Source organism: Cygnus atratus, chromosome 1, assembly GCF_013377495.2.
Source record: "Cygnus atratus isolate AKBS03 ecotype Queensland, Australia chromosome 1, CAtr_DNAZoo_HiC_assembly, whole genome shotgun sequence".
Lineage (NCBI taxonomy): Eukaryota > Metazoa > Chordata > Aves > Anseriformes > Anatidae > Cygnus > Cygnus atratus.
The window spans coordinates 54,575,752-54,595,502 of NC_066362.1; the positions used below are offsets into that span (position 1 = coordinate 54,575,752).

General features: G+C 57.5%; 1 protein-coding gene across 2 annotated transcripts; it reads left to right on the plus strand.

Moving 5' to 3' along the window:
- The first annotated feature begins 1,279 nt into the window (after positions 1 to 1,279).
- PDGFB (platelet derived growth factor subunit B) lies at positions 1,280 to 19,068 on the plus strand. 2 transcript variants are annotated; one of them, XM_035551647.2, is made up of 8 exons: positions 1,280 to 1,358; positions 5,850 to 6,726; positions 12,054 to 12,150; positions 14,489 to 14,572; positions 15,051 to 15,256; positions 16,970 to 17,111; positions 17,494 to 17,663; positions 18,889 to 19,068. In XM_035551647.2, the coding sequence occupies exons 2-7, from the start codon at positions 6,637 to 6,639 to the stop codon at positions 17,628 to 17,630; spliced, it is 756 nt and encodes a 251-aa protein (XP_035407540.1). In that variant the 5' UTR covers positions 1,280 to 1,358; positions 5,850 to 6,636; the 3' UTR covers positions 17,631 to 17,663; positions 18,889 to 19,068. The 2 variants fall into 2 exon arrangements, with proteins under 2 accessions (XP_035407540.1, XP_050567729.1); XM_050711772.1 differs by having other exon boundaries at positions 5,853 to 6,726.
- Positions 19,069 to 19,751: the final 683 nt, after the last annotated feature.

Genomic DNA, 19,751 nt, shown 5'->3' on the forward strand with positions numbered 1-19,751 from the left:
GAGGCTGGGATAGAGCATGAGGACATCAGGGCCAGGACAGGAGGGCACTGAAGTGGGAGAAAAAGTTTGCTCTCTGCTGACCTTAGGTCTCCCTCCTCTCCATGCATATCTAAGCCTTTGAGGCTAAAAAAGACCTGCCCCCCCCCCCCTCCTTCCCCTACAGAAATAGAGGGTAGAGTCAAACTTGGAATTCCCCTCTGTCTCATCGCTGGAGAGACAGGGTCCTGCTGGTGATCTCACCCCACCAGAAACCTTTCTGCACACAGGGCTAGTGAGCACTGGAGAGAGAGGCCGGGAAGGAGGAGGGGAGTCATGGCAGGAAACCAAGAACACATCAGACACTCTAAATTTAGATCTTTTTATTCAGCTCGGACAATATTCCTTGATTTCTCATTGTTCGGGAGAGGGCAGAGGGCAGGGGATCTATTGAAAGGCTTTGTCCTGAGAGATGCCACTTTGTCTGGGCATACGGGGGCGGCGGAGCTGCACACTGGGCCGGGCAGGGGCGCGTGTCCCGCTGCTCCAACCGGGGCGATGCTGGGGCATCTGCACAGCCCCACTACCCGAAGCACAAAGCCTGGAGCCCCCCATGTCCCTTGTCACCTGCCCCATCCAGCGCCGGTGACCAGTCCCCGTGCCAGCGGGGCGTCAGGCGCAGGGCGTGTAGGATAAATACACACCCGCTCTATACGTCTCGCTGCCTTTCCGGCACTGCAGCTCAAAGTCTATTTTTAAACTCCCTCCTTTATTACACACGCCAGCAGATAGCGACGGCCTGCCCACCCCCATATCGCGGGTGCCACTCTCCCGCACGTCCCGGCAAGCACCCAGCACGGGGACAGGACGCAGGGTGGGCTGCGGGCACCAACCCGCTCCTCTCCCCATCACCGGTGGGGTGTCTGGCTGTGTCCGTGCCCCTGCAAAGCAGAAACCACAAGGTGTTTCTTCCCATTGTGTCAGTGGGATCTCAGATGTGCCCTGAGCCTGGGGTTTACGGGAGGTAAAGGAGCTGAGGGTGCAGCATCACCAAATCCACCTGCCGCCGGTGTCGGCACAACCAAACCATCGCAGGCGGGAAGACCAGACCTCGCGGGGCTCTCCATCCCCGACCCACGTTGAGCAGTGCTTGGGCACGTTTTGCTCTGCCCCACGAGCACCGCTAGCAGGTGAGAGGGGAGGAAGAGCCGCTTGCTTTTGGTTTTCAAACCTTCGTCTTCATTTCACATCATGAGTCATGTTACGTTCTGAGCTGAGTAACTGCTGGGGCTATTTTTACTCCAGCTCGGCAAGCTTCCTTCTCGCTGCCGCCGCCGCCGCCACTGCTCGCCGCGGACCCAGGGGCAAAGGATGGGGACACGGTGAGTGGCGGGGGCTGCGGGGCTTGGGGTGGTGTGGGTGGGGAGGGGGCACGCTGCCCACCTCCCTGAAATGGAGACGAAAATAGCCTCTGCCTCGTCAGAAATGACAGCTGACCCACGATGCGCAGCACACTCACACACACATACGTTTGTATTTATTCTCCTGTGAGAGAGGGGAAGGGGGGAGGGAGAGAAATTCCTTTCAGGTGCTATTCACCAGTCTGGAAAAATAAAGAAGGAAAGCAGAACATTTTTTCCTTTCATCAAAACAGGAAAGAGAGGGGGAATGGGGTGGGGAGCAGATCCATAGACATAATGGATGGTTGCCAGAGTAAGGAAATTGTTCCCTTCTACCCTAAACTTGGGGGAGGGGGGAGAAATAGCTGGTGGTGTGAGCAGGGAAGGCTGCATCCCCTCCTCCCCACTGTATGCCTACGGGAAAGCACTGGGAAATCAGCCCCCCCCAGCTTCGCCTTCCCTCTTTGAATCCTGCTCGACCTGCACATCCGCAGGGATGGCGGTGCCTTTGCCTTCTCCTTCAGCCCAGGGCGCAGGGCAGCAGCCGCAGCTGACACGAGCCCTCTCCCCCTGCCAGGGTCCATGCTCTGCCCGATGGATGTGTCTGCGTGCTCATCCCCCTTCATTTTTGTCATGTTTCGGTTGGGAAGGGGTGAGATGGTGGACAAGGTGAGGGGCAGGGGGAATTCCTCCACCGTGGAGAAGGAGAGGCCCTGGAGGAAGCCTGGCGAGTGCCATCAAATGCCTGCTCGCCTGGTGACACCTTCCCCTGGGGTCAGGTTCTCTGCGAGGGCTTTACTCATCCTTGGAAAGCACTTTCCCTGCCAGCGCCAGGGGCGAGGAGGCAAATTATGCAAGCCCTCGATGCCTCGAGGCCCTGCCTTTCTCCAGCACCACATATAAACAGCAGGCCGTCCGCCTGTCTCTGTCTCCTTCCTTCGCTCCTCTTCCCCCTTCCTCCTGCCTTCCTCCCTGACTAAACTCAGCCGTCAGGAAGCTGATGCAGCTCCCATGGCAGCCCCGGGGCCTTACGGAGCATCTGCCCCCATCCTGATGGCTCCCACTGGGATAAACCTGACGGAAGCAGCCCCCGTGGTGTAAACCCGATGCACCTCCTGGTGCCACCAGGCGTAAAGCTTACTCTAGGTGCTCGTCACAGCTGCCCCCCTCCATTGACGGCTGCGGCAGCCCCAAGGAGGAGGTGTGGGGATTGCTCATCCTTCCCCTGAACCCGGAGCAGGCGCAACACCTAGGCTAGGTACTGCGAGTGGGCGGGCTGACTACACGCCGGCTGTCAACACCTCCTAATTTCTTTCCATTGATTGTTTTTCAAAGTGGGATTCATCACGGAGAGGCTGAGACAACTCAGCTGTTCAGACTGAGTCTTGCTTTCCATTGTAAGCCCTGTTTTTCTTCCTACTCTTTCACAAGTCTGGAAAAAAAAAAAAGAAAAGAAAAGAAAAGAAAAAGAAGATATTGCCCCTCATATCATGCTCCTGTGGATGGTGGCGAGTAGATCATTTTTTCCACCAACGTGAGGCAAGGGGATGGCAGCCTTGCAGCAAGGAGCTGCGTGCCATCCTAGGGCACGTGCTGCCCTCCTCCCTTGTGACAAGAAAATAACCCAAAGGGATGAGCTGTTCACAGGTTAGGGAGCTGTTGTGGCAGTGAAAGTGTTTTAATAAGAAACCCTGCTACAGGCCCTTACAAAATCCCTGTTTTCATTGTGGTTTGCCTGAGGGGCCTTTGCCAGCTACCACAGTTGCGACTGGGCTTTGTCAAGTTGTGATGCTCCGAGAGGACGTTTTTATGATCTGCCCATTCCATGTAACCTTGAACCACCATAAGCTTCAAACCCTTGTCCTGTGACATCTGTGACAACGATGACCTCCACCAGTGGGCCTGCAGGCCTCCACCCCACCCCACAGGCCACATGAGGAGACAATGGAGTCATCCCCATTAGATTTAGGGGCTCACAGGGTAGATCACAAATGAATTTCACAAAAGCAAGAGAACAAGAGGAACACCCAGCCCAGGGCACCGTGGTTTTGAGCGTGTGTGACCCTGTTGGGTTCAACACCAGTGATCTCAGTGGAGCAAGGCTGGCACGGTCTGAACTTCAGTACCTCACTGGAGAAAAATCTGTCCCTATCTTAAAAGCAGAAGGAGCGAGGCAAAGCGGCTGAAGCCTGAGCGGCTCTCATATCGTCTTGCTCTATTTCCAGGCGGGGTCATAGGTAGATGATTAGTCAAATGCCAAACATCCTCTTCCTTGCCGTCTGGAGATTCAACGGGGATTAGTTTTTGTTTCTGATGTCGAGCTTCTAAAAACTGCCCAGCATCATCCACATGAAAATAAATAACTCTATTTCTATCCCAGCTTGCATGTAACGTAGCCGGATATTAAAAAAAAAAAAAAAAAGGCACATAGCCCCCCAAAAGCAGTCCCTGCAGCAGCTCCTGTTCCTACCAAGCAAGAAAATTAGCAGCACTCCTCCCTGCTAGCGTGCTGCTGCATCCTTCTCTCCGATGGTGCTAGATGTCCCTGTGGAGGAGCCTGCTCAGCCCTCCCACATGCAGGCTGTTCTGCCCTGGCGAGGCAGCCACCGAGGTGTGGGGGACCCCCTGCACAGCCTGGATGAGGTGGTGGGGAGGCAGCTCAGCCTCCCTTTGCCCCTTATGGACTTTAACGGGGTCAGGCAGGAGCTGGTTTTGCCAACCCAAATCATCAACATTCCCCCCACAGCCCGCCGAGGAGCCTATGGCTACGGCATTCCTTCGGTTGGTGCCACCTGGAGCAAGGTGAGATGGACCCAGACCTTTCTAAAGCCCTGTTTTTGGGGCCTTCTGCAGATTTCTGAGGAGCTTCAGCCCCCAGGTGGATGCTAGGGCAGTATCTCCACCCCGCTGGGGGGGCAGAGAGATGGCTGGCGGGCCAAGATGGAGAATGAGGGGAATTCTAAGAGCGTCCTGAGGAATTTGGGGTGGGACTGGGCTAGCACAGCTGGAGCATCTAAGGTGAAGTCCTTGCTAAGGTCTCTGGCGATGGAAAAAGGAGCAGAGGTATGCACTGCATTTCCACTTCCTCTCACTTGAGCTTCAAAACCGGGACTGAGCCACCTCAAGCTCAGTTTGAGGGACTCCCAGGACACTCCTTATCTCCCCATTCACCCACCTCAGATGGCCCCGGCTTCAGAGCTGGGGAAATCTTGTAGCTGTTCCTCATCCCTGGACACCTTGCATGGTGCACACGTAAGCGTGGGTGCGAGACCGTGTGTTTCAGAGAAGGTTGGCTGCATGAGGCTCGCAGGCACCCAGAGAGTCTCAGAGAGCATGTGTGATGCTGCGAGATGAGGCCACTGCCGTGCCGGTGGGTGTACGCATGTGAGAAAGGAAGGGAGAGGGGGAGAGTGAAGGAGAAACACATGGACGCACAGGGATGTGTGAATGAGACAAAATCTGCACGTAGCTGAGCATGCGAGCGGCTCGAGCAGAAGCCTGCGCGTAGCACGGAGGAAGCAGGGGAAGATGCTTGGGATTCAGAGCGATCGCCTGCTGAGTGCCTGCGGTGCATGACAGTGCAGGAATGTGTCGGTGGAGACCACGCTGCACAAAGACGGTGCAGAAAAGCCCTCCTGGCCGTGCCCGCAGCGTGCTTTGCAAGTGTGCAACTCCACACCGGGAGATCGCCCATACGTACATGAGAGGGCGTGCGTACGTGTGTTTTTGCAATAGGATATGACTCTTTCTTGAACTCACCTGTTAGCAGCCTTCCCCTCCCCCCCCCTCCCCGAGCAAATATCTGCTTGCTTAATTTCCCTTCAGCTGTTTATTACATTGCGGAGATAATCACACAGAAAAACACCTCCCGGTGCCACGTGCAACACCAGATTGCCTTGTAGCAACGTTTAAATTTCTCCGTTTTTTTTTCTTTTTTTTTTTTCTTTTTTTCCTCCTCTTTCTGCACACAAAGAGATGCAAGCTATTAAAGCCGTATCTCTCCCCGGAGCAAGTGTTGCAAGGGAAGGACATGAGGCGAGCTGAGGAATACGGGCTCCTGACTGCAACAGCGAGAACCCAGGGCAAGAAAAATAACAAACTCTGGAGCTGGGAACTCCTCTCTTATCTCTGGTTGAGGAGGAAGGAATTTCTGTCCCCATTCCTCACGCGATATTCAAGCCACTTTATAAGGAATATTATAGCGTTAGCCATTTTTAATTAATTAATCATTCAAATTAACACACTTTTATTTTGTCAGCGAGGAGCTGCTGCTCCCTCGCTAGATTTTTCGCCTTGATACCCGGCCAAGAGGAGGATGGCAAGTTATGCTCCACCCATCTCTCCTTTATAAAAGCAGCAGCCCCGAGTGCCAGTTTAGTCTCTCTTTCAGCTCGCAGACTAAAATAAAGATCCACTGGCTCACTCTCCTCCCATTGCATTTCACCTTGTCGGTTTTCTCCTCTCTTGCTGCAGCAGGGTGCGGGAGGCGGCTGGGCTCTGAGGCTTGTCAAGGCTCAGCGCACGCACGCACACAGGCGCAGTCTGGAGAAAAAAAAAAAACAAAAAAACAAAAACAACCCAAACCCAGGCATTTGCTCTCACCTGTCTCCAAAACCAAAGCAAAACCTCGCGGCCAAGCCTGCTGCCAGCATCGCGGAACAGAAGGCACCAAAGCCAGCGCTTAACCTAAGGGGAAGAAATCCAGTTTACAACTTTTCTCGAAGAAAACGAGAAGGCGCGAGGAAGAAAAAGAGAAATTAAAAAGAGAAAATAGAAAGAGACATCGAGGAAGATTTGATTTTTGGATTTGGCACCAAACTTTGGGAAAGTTTATTATTATTACTCTTGTTATTACTCCGTGCATTTTTTTTTTCCCCCTAAGAACATTGAGGCGTCGCTACCCGTCCGCAAAAGCTTTTCTCCTTAAACACGCATGCATTTGCAAAAGGAAGAAGACCGAGAGGAGCAATAGCATGCGGACCACCTGGTAGAGGAGCAGCCACCGAGGCACCGCCGGCGGCACGGGGGGACGCGGACCCTTGGATGCCCGTCACCCGGAGGGACCGCGGCTTGTCCCCAGCCGCCTTATGAGATAGCAAAGTGGCCGAGGAGCCACCGAGACCCTCCTCAGCCCCCTCGCCCCTCTTCGCAGAGCTCCCGCAGCGCCGAGGGGCGATGGGGACGCGCGGAGCCTGAGGCCGGGCCGCCGCGGGGGGCTGTCAGCTTCCAGCGCTTCCCTGCCTGCCGGGGCTCTCCGTCCATGTGCCCGCAGCCGGCGGGGCCTGAAGCCGGGATGAATTTCGGCGTGCTCTTGGCGTTCGTCCTCTCCCTGCCCCTGGCCCGCCTGGAGGTGAGTGGGCTGAGCCCCCCGCAGGTGCTGAGGGGGCTCGGGGCGGGCGGAGGGGGCGAGCGGCAGCGCGGCGGGCCGGGGCCGGGGCAGGGCGGGGAGAGGCGGTGCCGGCTAATGGCGGGCAGCCCCCGGCCCTCAGGCGCGGCCGCCCGCCCGCCGCCTCCCGTCAGCGGGGCGCGGAGGGGCCGCCCCGACCCCCGTAGATAGCGGAGGGTGCCCGCTGGGGTCCGGGGGGAGGCGGGGAGCCGGGTTTGGTCCCAAAATTTGTCGGCGTGGAGCCCGGGCTGCAGCCGGTGCCCGGCTGTGAGGGAAGGGGGTGGCGCTGCACGGGGGTGAGGTGTGGGGAAGGGGGTGCTGTGAGGGGGATGCGCACGCCCCCCGCTTGACTGGATGCCAAGCAGGGTGTAGCCGAGGGGGCGGAAAAAAAAAAGGGGGTTGGGGAGATTCTGTCTCAGGGATGGGTCCCGCACGCCATCGCACCCCGCTGTCCCTGCCACACGCCCCTGGGGACGCAGGTGGGCACCAAGCGGTGGGCTCGCACGAAGGGCAGACGCCAGTCCCCCACCTGGAGGTCGCAGCCACCTTCCCTCCCACAGCCGGTTCGCCTGCCTTTCCCCTCCCAGAACCGCGGACAGGGAAAAAGGAGCCGCAGGACCCCAAATCCTGCAGCCAAGATTCGCCACCCGATCGCAGGCTGAATTAACGGGGGCGCAAAGCCCCCTTGCAGCTCGCCACGGCGGCCGGTTCCCACCGCAGCCCTACCCGAGGAGACCGAGCCGTGCGTCGGCTCTGCGGCTCGGCTGCTGTCAGAGGCAGGAAATCTCCTTCCACCAAAACTTTCCTCCCTTTGCATCACGTCTGCCTCTTCCTTCCCCATTTTCAGGCAGCCCCGCTCGTGGGCGGCGGGGAAGGCGACGGGTGCGAAGCGTGGCATCGCCTCCTCACGGGCCCGCGTTGCCCTTGCCCAAGCCGCAAAGGGAAGCAGTTAGAGCTGTGGGCTGCCCAGTGGTTGTGTTTGTTTTGGGCAGAGGATGGCATTTCCTCTGTGGGTGGCTTCTCTCATGCAGCATCAAACAGCAGCTATGGTTGGCGCTGGGTGAAGATGTGTCTGATCCCAGGGCGCTGCTGCTGTGTGCTGTAACCACGCTAAAACACCGCACAGCCACAGGACAGTCCGGTAGGGTTAGAGTTTAGGGATTCCGGCTCTGGCCATTAGGTTTCTTGGGAGGAATAGCGATATTCATCATTCCACTGGAGAACCGAGAAGGTTCCTGCTTGAGCCGATGCAGCTGCCTGCAGCCAGTCCCCTCATCCACTCCAGGGGTGGCACGTCACCTCTGCACCAGGGGTACAGCGTGACCCTAACCACGCTGCTGAACGGCAGGCATCCTCCAAAGCGGGTCTGCACCCCTCCTCAGGGCATGAAGGTCCCGGAGAAGGCTCGGCAGGAGCACCAGCTCACCCCGATCTGCAGCGATCTGAGATGGAGTCTCCCGAGTCCCTCTCCCTCTTCCATCACACCCACCTGGAGCTGGAGGGCCCTGGAGCCCGTCCAGCGGCAGGGAGCGCGCGCCTCAGCGGGAAGGTATTTGCCAGTTGGGAAGCGAGGATGCGAAGCGATTTGCATTCGCCCCGCGGGCTGCAATAGTTGCCTTGCAACATTTACAGAGATGGGCTGAGCCAGGCGTGGCTCTGCCTGGGTGAAGCCCTGTTGGCAGGGCTTTCTGGAATTCCCAAGGAATGGGGTGCGGCCAGGCGCTCGCTTACGGCCCTGGCCCCGCTGTGCCCCTTCCCGGTGGGAGCCTGCGGGGCTCCTGCAAGCATCGGGTAGTGGCAAGGACAGGTCGGCGGAGCCAGGACGGCTGGTAACCGGAGGGATGATGCCTTTGGGTGTTGGGAAGTGAGCGAGGAGGCAAGTCGTGCGTGTGCCTCTCGCCATCAGCTGATGCGTGGCAGCGGGAGGGAAGGACAGCGGTTCCTGCGGTGCTGCCGGCACACAGCGGGCCGCTGCCTTGTAAAGGGGAAAGGAGGGGAGGGGAAAATCTGGCTGTGTTTTAGGAACGTGGGCTAGATCAAACCTTAGGTTTAACGCTTTTAAGGAAGCAAATTGTCAGCTGTCATCCCACGTGGAAGGGGTTCTTCTGAGGAGGGTTGTCCCTGCAGGCGTGGTCCTCTGACAGAAGACCCCGTGCTGTGTTCAGTGGTCGGTGCTGTCTGCCAAGCCTTCTGCTGGGGAGCACTGCAGAGTCTCCCCGTCAGCTTCAGCATTAAAAAATGCTATTTATATGATTTTATTTTATTTTTTTTTGCCTGGCTGATCACTCAAGACCCTGCTGCCAAGATCCCCTGCTGCAGTCAGTGTGGAGATGCTCAGGAAAAGTCCTCTCTCTCCTGGGCAGAGGAGCAGATAGCTGGGCGCTGCCCTGCCCTAGGCCAGCAGCGCTACCTCCCTGCCCTCCTGGTGCAGTCCCACGTAGGTCTGTAGGCACACCACCCAAAAAACAAGAGGGCTGGAGGAGCCCTCACCTTGGGAGCATCCTTGGCTGCTTTCTCCACATCACCTCTGCTAGCAGGGGAGATGCTGCGCCATCGGGCAGGACCCTGCAACTCTTGCCCACGAATCGGAGCTTCCAGCTTCCCCAGTGCTCGAAATCATACATCGGCGGAAAGCTCCAGAGGTGGTGGGGCTAGGGGCGAGGCTGATTTTGGGAGATTACGCGTGCATGGGGACAGTGACGTAGGACGGCACGGGCTCATGGCAGGGCACCGCCGTGCGTGCATGGGTTTGCAGCAGCCCAAGCTGCTGACGTCTGGGAGGAGGGAGGCAAAGCTGCCACCCCGTGAGGCCCCGGCCTCACACCCTCAGCCTGCCCGGGGCTCCGCTGCCTGCTGCGAGACGTGCAGTGGCACCAGGAGAAGGGAGGGGACGTCCCTGTGGGTGCAGTTCGGGGGAGAGCCAGGCACTGGGGGCAGAGGGAGGGAGGGAAAAACAAACTCGCTTTCTTCTAGGAATTCAGCGGCCTCGCAGGAATACGAGGCCAGGCCTTGGGGCACTTGACAGCCAGCCAGGAGTCCATTGAGACAAAAGTCTTCTTTGATCTGCCGCGCAGTTAAAAGAGGAGATTGCTAACCTGCGTTAGACAAATAACCCCAGAAGAGTTGCTAAGCAGGAAAAGCACCAGCGGCTTGGGCTGTGCTGCCGGGGGTCCCACCTCCTGCACTGCTCCTCCACCTTCTGACCCCGTGGCACCCGGTGGAGGAGCCTGGTGGACCTCCGCTTCCCCACCGAGTGCCTCGGGGCCGGGTGAGTGCAATGCCCCGAGCCTCCCAGGCCTGAGGGTGCTCCTCCAGAGGCCAAAGGGAGCAGGGACAAGCCGCAGCTCATGTCTGCCTAGCTGCCTCTTGGGCGCAGTTCTGCAGCGCAGGGGGAAGGAAGGAGCTTGCAGATGTCAGTGGCAGAGCTGCCGCACAAACCCCGGGGAGGAGGATAGGATTGTGAGCCGTGTGGGCTGCAGATACGCCGTAGCCATGCTGATAGTATCTGCCACAGGACAGAAATTGGCACCCAAAACGCTGCCGTGAGCAGGGAGCAGAGCTCGTTCCCGCAGGCGGTGCCCAGAAATCCAGCTCCCCGGGGCCTGCCTTTGCGATCCCCGATTCCTCTCTGCTTCCCCCCCTGCTCCCTTAGCAAGGTGACAGCTCCCGGCTCGTCTCCAGAGCCACCGAGTCTCGTAACACCTGCCCACGCTCTCCCCCGGCGGGTGCCGGAGTTTAAAATAAAAAGTTCCATTTCCTACACGTATTAAGTATCAGGAAGGAGCAGGGGCATCCATGCACAGCGGCGTTTGCACGCAGATGCGCTGGGCTGACAGGTGCAAACGGCAAAACGCCTGCATTTCACCGCCCAGCGCCTGGCCGCGAGTGCTGGGAATTGCCGTGTGGTCCCACTTCTTCCTCACACCACAGGGGTTGGCAGAAGGCATCTTCATCTCGCAGCTACTCAGCGAGCCCTGAATCATGCGCGCTTCTCGCTCGCTGTGCGTTCATCGCTGCCGCTGGTTCCAGTGAAAGCCCCCAGTGCCTAAAAGCCAGCGCTTAGCCACCCGCCTGCTGGTTTTCCTCGACTCGGAGCAGAAAGGAAATGCTCTGCACTGAACCCCAGCGGGGAAGGAATAGCTGTAAGCCGGGGGGACCACACACGTGCCACCAAGTGCCCGTAAAAAAACCCACATGAAAATCCCGGCGAGCTGAGCTCTCCTCTCAGTTACAGGGCACGGCCTGGGGCTGCGCCTCCGGCGGCATCCCGCACCCGGCTGAAAGAGCAGCTTTTCCGCATGAGTAGCCCTGAATGAAGAGAGCTAGGAGCTAAGCAAACACTCCGGCCAGTGCTTTCCTCCGTCTCTTTTTCTAGCCTTTCGGAAGTACGGTTTAATCAGTGCTTGCTTTCCCACACGACTCCTTCGTAGTCGCGCTAAGTGCTGCCACCGGGACCAATTCGAGGCAGGTGCCAGCGTAAGATTCCCGAGAGATTGATGGCGTTGCACCTGCCTGCGCAAACCCCGGCTTTGGCCCGCCACCCGACGCGTATAAACCTTGTTACTTCAGGTTTTTGGCACCGGCACCCAGTGTCCCCCAAGCTCCCACGTGTTTTTTTGTCATCCAAGCCAGCCCCGCAGCCCACCACCCCCAGCACCCTTTCATGTCCTCCCGGCGGCGTTTGCGGTTTCGCCGCGGGCTCATACCGGAGCAGCGAGCTCAGCTGCGAAGGTCAATCTTCCTCTCCAGCCCCCAGCTTTTTTTTTTTAAGAGTATGCAAATGCTGGATATTATTGGGCCGCTGTGGTTTGAAAACACGCGCACGCACACGCACATGCACACGATAATCTCACAAAGCCCGCGAGGGAGTTTCATAACAGAGGGAAATATTGGGAAGGTTTTATCTGATAGCGTAAGGGAAGTCTGTTAAAACGCCTGTACTGCAGGCAGCAGGAATGAGAGGCCACCTGGAGAAGTCATACAGCACCGGAGAAGGAAGCCCTGCTGGCTGCTCGCGTCACATTCAGGGCTTTGCCGCGTAGCTCAGGCATTTACGTGCTTTTTTTGGTCTACCAACTGCTTCGTGAGAGGCGGCGAGAGGGGCTCTCTCGCTGCCGCTCGGGTTTTGGGCTCCTGCTTTCGTGAGGGCACATCCTCCTCCGCGTTTTGCCGGTTCTGCCGTGCCTCCCCCGAGCACCTTCGGTTCCCCACGCTCCCTCTCTGTGATGCATCGTTCGCAGATCAACCCTCTAATGCTTGTTTTTCTCCTTTTTTTTCTTGTTGTCTGGCAGGGGGACCCCATACCCGAAGACATTTATGAGATTTTGGGTGACAGCTCAGTGCGCTCCATCAGCGACCTCCAGCGTGCCCTGCGGATAGACTCCGTAGGTAAATCTCCTCTTCACCAAACACTCCTCTTTTTTTTTTTCTTTTTTTTTTCCTTCTTAACTCTTCGGGGAGGCGGGAAAAAAGGGCAATCCGTTTTCCAGCAGTCACACTACCAGCAGAACCCACTGTAAATACAGGAACCACTCAGGGGCCAAGACCCGCGCGTTAACACCCCTAGTCCCCCTGAAACCTATGGGAGTTAGGCAAGTAGGTGCATTTTGAACCTCCTCCTAACTGCCTGGTCTACAAGGGACACACAGAAACGATAAGAGATGGGCAAGGTGAGTGCACAGAGCAGGGATCAGCGCCTTTCACCCCGCGAGGTGCACAGGCGGCAGGGCTCGAGTTGGCTGAGGGTCAGCACAGGAGGCAGAGAATCGAGAGGTGGAAATAGGCTGACGGAGGAGAAGAGGCCTGAGCAGGTTCTCCAGTTTAGCTTGCAGGAGAGGCCACGTGCCCAGGGGCGAAGTCAGGCCGGCCGCGGGTCGCGTTGCCTCGCCTCCTGCCCCGAGATAAGAGCCCCGGGGGCTGCAGTGCCGCGGGGTCACTTGGCGCAGAGGGCGGCCGGAGCGGCGAAGCGCGGAGGGGTCGGCACGTGTGGGAATTGGAGCACGCGCCACGGCGGCTGGGCTGGCCCAGGAATTTATTTATAAACGGTCTCTTCAGAGCAAATTCCTTTCTATTCTAACCCTGCTCCCGCCCGTCGTCCCCCGGCCCCCCCAGCTCGCCTTCTCTCTCGTGTTTTGTCTGTTTGGAGCTTTGTAATCCTTGCCGAGACACTATCTACGGGGGAACAGAATTTCCTGCTTTTGTTTCCTATGCCAGTCCAACCACTGGCGCAGTCTCAAAAGCATTCCCGCTGCCTTTCAAAACGGCCCTGGAGGGGCAGGGGGGGAACGCGAGGGGGAGGGCACCAGCTGCGTTCTGCTATTGTTTGCCTTAGAAAGAGGCGACGAGGCTCCCCAGCACCGCCACGGCCGCTCCCTGCCCTCGCCCGCTCCCTCCTCCTCGTCCACCAGCCGCACAATGGGGCAATTTCCAAAATTAGCCCTGCCGGATTGTCCCAGGCCGGTCCCCCCGCCCCAAGCCTCTTCAGTGCCGACCCAGGGTGTAGAAGGACAACCTGGAGAGGGAGGGACCCGCTTTTCAATAGGAGATTTGTTTCGAGTCAACAGTTGTTGCTATTTTTTTCCCCTCCCTCTCCTCCCGTCGCTTTAACCTTTGCGCAAAAGGCAGCCCCCACCCTCGCCTGACGGCGTGCCAGGCGGTGCAGGATGGAGGGGTGGGGAAGATGCGTGCAGCCTGTCATCTCCCGGTGCCCAAGGAACAGATACATCTCTATCGCAGCTACCAGCTGCCCTCAAGGCCGAGGAGTAAGGCAGGGCTCCCTTGTTGGCTTGGAAAGCCCAGGGGTACGGCAGCAGGCTGGAGAGCTTTGAGTCACCGGTTTCACTTCAGGTCCCCGGTAGGAGGGACTGGCCAGGGGCACAGAGCGGTGCTGTGAAGCTGTCTCTGTCGCTCCCCGTGGATCCCCTCTGGCCTCAGACAGAGACCCATCATCACCATTTGCTTGCCCTGCGTGGAAGTTGTGCACTGGCAGAACGACCGCGCTAGGACAGGACTGAGGAAGAGGGATGGGAGATGATAGGTGTGGGAAGTCTGCTCCGCCACACATCTGATAAGCAGAGATCTTCCACTGGCCCCAAATTCCCTTTAAGAAAATTGCTCCCTTGATGCTGACGTCCATTCAGCTTCCTTCAGCTGCTAAAGCCGGCCGGAGAAGGAAGGAGCTGTGGCTGGGTGGGAGCTATCTCCGAGCGCGGCCATTGTCCGCAGCTCAGGAGGGGCTGCGCGGCCGAGTGCTCCGTGGGGACTGTGGGCATTTCTCTATTCAGCACTTCCTATGGGAAAAAGCCGTGGGGCGGGAGGGACCTGCTCAGAGCTGGGCTCAGTGCTGTCTGTCTTCCCCTCCCATCGCTCGCGGAGCTACCTCCAGCTCCCGCGGTGCAGCAGAGGGGAAAAACGGCCATTTTAGCTTCGCTTTTAGTTCTGCTGCTGTAAAACTGACTCTAACACAGCGGGGGTGTGGGCTGGGAGAGAGACCCCTCGTTCACGACAGGCTTGTTCCTTTGAACCGTGTACCGAGCAAAGAGCAAACCCCAAGTCTCTGTGCCCCAGCACAGCTGTGACCTTGCTGGTGGATTTCTACCGCGTGTGATATCTGGGGGCATGGGCTCATCCCTCATCCCTGCACCTCTCCTGCTGAGCGGAGCACAATCATCTGCCTTCTCCTCCTGCCCCTACCCGCTGCTATCGGGTCGTGTCTTTCCCTTTGCAGAGGAGGATAGCTCCAGCCTGGACCTGAATGCAACTCATCCCGGTCCAAACCCCGCGTCCCTGGCTCGAGGGAGACGAAGCCTGGGTGAGTGTGGGGCGCCGCACCTTGGGGCTGCTGGGACGCTGCCTGGGCAGCAGCGGGGGGCTGCAGATACGTGTGCGGAGTGCCTGTGTCGGGGCAGAGATTGCTGTGCGCATGGAGGTGCGGACAGACGGGAAGAAGGGTCTGGGGCTCACGTGGGAGCTGGGTGTTACACCCCAGCAGGGCAGGAGAGGGAGTCTGGAGCTCTGCAGGTTGCTCTGCTTTGACTCACCCCGCGGTGCTGATTTGCTCTAAAGAGCTGTCATCTCCTGCCGCGGTGAGGAGCGTCGTATTGCTGGGGGCCCTCCACTCCCTTGTGTCCGGGGAGGGATCTGGGTGGGTGGGCGAAGGGGAAAGGAGTGTGTGTGTGTGTGGTAGAGTCGTGCAGCGTCTCTGCTTTTCCCGCTGGAGGTGGCTGCGGCAGGTTGGTGACAGCTGCACAGCCCATTTCATCCTCCCTCCTTCTCCGGGCCCCCCGCAGATGCTCTGGCAGCGGCAGAGCCAGCTGTCCTCGCGGAGTGCAAGACGCGGGCGGTGGTCTTCGAAATCTCCCGCACCATGGTGGACAGCACCAACGCCAACTTCGTGGTGTGGCCGCCCTGCGTGGAGGTGCAGCGCTGCTCCGGCTGCTGCAACAACCGCAACGTGCAGTGTCGCCCCATGCAGATCCGCGTCCGGCACGTCCAGGTGAGGGGAATGCCTCCCGCTTCTCCCTCCTCCCACAGACCTCCTCCCAGAAAACCCCAAACCCCGGCGGGTCTCAGGTGCAAGGCTCGCCCAGCTGCCTGTTCCCTGACGCCCTCCTTGCGGTCACGTCTCCCGCATTACCCACGCAGCGCTGCAGCCTGCGGCGCGGCGACGTCCGCGGGAGGGCTGGTGCTGTCCAGCAGCTGGGGACTGTCACCGCAGCGGTGCTGCAGGGCACCGTTCCCAGCTGCAGCTCCACGCCACCGCCCTTGCTATTTCTGCAGCTCGAGGCAGCCTCGTCTGTGTTAGAGCAGGAGAACCAGGACTCTTTCACTGCAGGAGCTGTTTTTGATGCAGAATAAAGAGGGCCTGTGGTGTCAGCGCTCCATCCCCCAGCTGCTGCTGCGGCTTCTGCCCAAGACAGGCGTTGAAGCAGCTTCTCCTCTTTCCCCAGCCCCACGGTTCCCTCCTGACCCGGTCCAGCAGCGAGCAGACACCTGACGGCTAACCTCCTGCTCTGATCCTGCCCGCCCCTCCGCTAATCGTGATCTTCTCCCAGCTTCCTCCCAGACAGCTTGTTTAAAAATAATACTCATCCCGCGCTAATCCTCTGCCCGAGCCGTAAGAGAGACTCCCCCCAGGCAGGCGGCAGAGGTTGGCCGGCAGAGGTTGTATTCACGCAGCCCTTTTCATCAGGAAATTCCTTTCTCAGAAAGGCCAGGCTGAATGAGGGAAAAACGTTGGGGGGAGCAGGAGTTGTTTTTGTGGAAAAAGCAAGCGAGAGGTCAAAAGCCAGCCAGAAAAAGTGACCTGGAAATGGTTTCTTTGAGGACAGAGGTCTCTCTATTGTTTGGCTGGAAGTGTTTGTCTAGCGAGCAGCGTGTGGTCTGAAGCGTGTGGAGTGGGCTTTCAAGGAAAGATAAACAGCCTGGCTGCCGCGGTGCTGCTGAGGGATGCTGCTGGGGCAGTGGGTTTAGAGGAATTCAGTCCCAGAGGCGCAGCAGAGCAAGTATTTATAGCTCGCAGAGCACTTCAGGGACTGTGGTCTCGTTAGATAAGGCGAATGGGGTCAGGCCCGGCCGCTGCTGGGCTGGGAGGACCCCCTAGGCAGCGCGTGCCCTGCGGTGGGATGCGGAGCTGTGAGCCTTCCCTCTGAGTCAGCACTGGTGGAGAGTCCGAGGGAATTTCCAGAGCACCGCCTTCCCCCTGAAACACGGAGCTGAGGGCTTCAGCCCTGCGAGTTATTAAAGAGCAGGAGACAAATTCAGACAGGCCTGCTGAAGCAGTGTTTGCTTACATCAAGCCCGAGCTCTTCTCCTTTTGCCCTTCCTGCGAGACCCTGCGGCAATTAATTCTGGCGATTAATTCAGGTCCCCACCATCCTGGCTGTCAGAAAGAGGCCAGCATGCTCTGCACGTCCCGTGCTTCTGCGTGTGGTCAGCCACTCACCCCTCTCCCCACCAGCAGCAGTAACAAGTTAGGAACGGGGGAAACAGCCGGTCACATCCAAGCTTGCCTGGTTTAGGGCTTCTCTGATCGTGTGTGCAAAATTAGCTGCCGTACGCGCCACCCCGGCCTTGAACCGTGCTCCATAAACTGCCTCCTGACCCTTTAGGAAGAGAGCCAGCACCAAAGCGCACGGACACTGATTATTTTCACAGAGTCGGAGCTACAGCTGTGTTCATCTCTTGGCTGCACCTCTCTTCCAAATAGGTGAACAAGATCGAATTTGTCCAGAAGAAGCCAAAATTCAAAAAAGTCGTCGTGCCTTTGGAGGATCACGTGCAGTGCCGGTGTGAAGCGGTGTCCCGCCCGCCCCCCAGGAGCAGCCGGCCAGCGCCACGTGAGCAGAAACGTAAGGATTTTGGCATTCGTAGCGTGGAGACAGGCGTGAGAAGAGAGGCTGGGGAGAGGGGAACGAGCCCTCCGCCAGCTTAAATCTGCTTAGTTCCGGGGGATCCCATGGGCCTCTGCTGGTTCGTACCAGCCTGAGGACATTTCCCAGGATGTCTGCCTGCCAGCGAAGGGCTGACACCGAGGGAAAGGAAGGAGGGGAAGGTGAGGGGTGAGGAGAAGGACATCATGGGAAAAGGCAGAGGGCAGAGACTGAGGAGAGCAGAGGGCGAGAGAGAGAAAAACAGAAGACTGCAGAGCTCTTTGTTGATAGTGTGTGGGGAAAGATATCTCGACGTGACCCGGTGTCCCCTTGCTGTACACGCTCCCTTCTGTTTTGGCAGGCTTGTCACCGTCGTTCACCACAGCCGCTGTCTCGCAGAGGAAGCGGGTACGCCGGCCGCCAGCACAGAAGAGAAAACATAAGAAGTACAAGCATGTCAACGATAAGAAAGTGCTGAAAGAAATCCTCGTAGCATAGAAGTGCTGGCAGGGGAGAGAGAGCACAAAGCAGGTAACAGCAAGCTGCTCTTCCAGCCGGGAGAGATGTTCTCCCGGGACAGGGCACCTCGGACACTTCCCACAGCTGCAGCCGCTCGCTCGGCGCGGGGCTGCCGCAGGACCCGGCCATGAGAAAAGCAGGGTTGCAGGAGGGGGAAGGACACGGCTGGGGCCCGACACGTGCACCCTATTTATGGCTTTATGGCTCTCTGCAGAGGCAGCGGGGTCATGCTGCCGCCCTGCCTTGCTCTGGGGCTTCAGCCTCCCCTTTGCCTCCCTTACAGGCAGACAGCAAGCCTGACTTCTCTCTGCACCTAAATCCCCTCGGGATCCATGTTATTCTTCTCTTCTGTGGAGCAGCTCCTGTTCTCCTTTCTCTATTGATTCTCCGTTGAAAGCAGAGAATTAATGTTGCCCTGGGGATCCCTTTTCCTTTTCTTTCATTAGTTGGGTTGGCAGAAAGACTGAAAAGCAGCAATGCTTTTGGTTCATCCCGCTGCTAGCAGGAAGCCCGTGCGCATAAGAAAGGTCATACCAGGGGAGAGGAGAACTGGAATCTCGGGCAATAGATCTGGACTTTGTCAGGCCAGGGTCTGATTCTTCTCTCCCTGACTTGTGTAAACAGGAGTAGTTCCCTCATCAGCAGAAGAATTTTACTGGTACAAGCAAAAGGAAAATAAGCACTGGTTCCTCATGAGAGAGGGAAAGGTGCAGAAAAGAAAGAAAGAGCAGCCTGGGCACAGCACCGGGGGCTGAATTTGGAAGGAGGCAGCACAGCCCAACGCTGAAAGCCCTGGCCTGTGATTCTGCAGCTCCAGTCCTGCCGCAGCTCCTTGCATGAGCCTGGGCCACTCACTTTGCATTCCCGTCCCTCGCCTCAGGGCAGGGAGACGATGGCCTTCTGCCCCGTGGCCTTGCAGGATCGGGGGACGAGGGGCACCAGCCAGTGTCTTGGGATTGTCATTCCCACGCTGAGCACCACAGGGGCTCTGATCATCCCAGGATCCTCCTGGGCAGCCCACGGTTCCCAGGGTACGAGTGATGCAAACCCATGCAAATTTCAGCTCTGGCTCAAGCTGTCTGGGAGAAAAAAATAGAGAAGGTCAAAAGCCCTCCTGTGCTTCTAATTTGGCACTTCAACACAAACATTTCCAGAGGAGAACAAGGGAGAGGATGGGAGCCGCAGGGGCAGAGGGTTACGTACTCTAATGCCGTGCCTATTTTTGTTTCACTTCCAGGTTTATTTAATATATTTGCTGTATTGCCCCCATGGGGTCCTTGGAGTGATAACTTTTCCTCTTTGTCCGTCTGCCTCAACGACTGATTCAGGCGGCAAATGGTGCTTCCCTTTCCATCAGTGGACCTTCTCCCACCAAAGCCTCTCCCTCCTTTCATTTATTAACGATATAAATTTTTAGAAAAAAAAGAAAAAGAAAAAGAAAAAAAGACAAACACAGCATATATATATAAATATATATATATATGAGAAAAGAACAAAGTACAAATGAAACCGTGATCCCCGACAGCCACAACACGCGACGAGGACAGGACAATGCCTTCCCTGCTCCAGAGGACGGGATGGAAAATGTGAAAAGGAAAGTGGGTCCAATTTCTTCCGAGGGGAGGAGAAAAACAAACGGACAGAGGGAGGAAGGGGCATACTCCTCCTTCTCCTTGTGTTTCTGGTAAGGCTGGGGGGCCCGGCTGAGATCCACACTTGCACTGGACCTACGTTTTGCAAACAGGCATATCTCAGACTGCGAGCGGCGGCCGACGATGGAAAATGCACTAAGGACTTTTATTGCCCTACCTGGACAGATATATATTTTTAACGTGCGTGCGTATATTTTATTTTAAAAAAAAGAAAAAAAGAAAAACCAAAACCACTAAAACACACAACATCTCGGGGAACAGGAAAAAAAAAAAAAAAAGAAAGAAAAAGCAACCACCACCACGAAAACAAAACCAAGAAGCCAAATGCATTCCCCCCCTCCCTTTCCCCTCCTGCTCCTGGTGCTGACTGGAAGGTGTTTGGATCGTGGGGAAGGAGCAGACGGCGGCAGACTCGCCTCCACGCCCCCGGCCCCTCACGAGGGGAGCC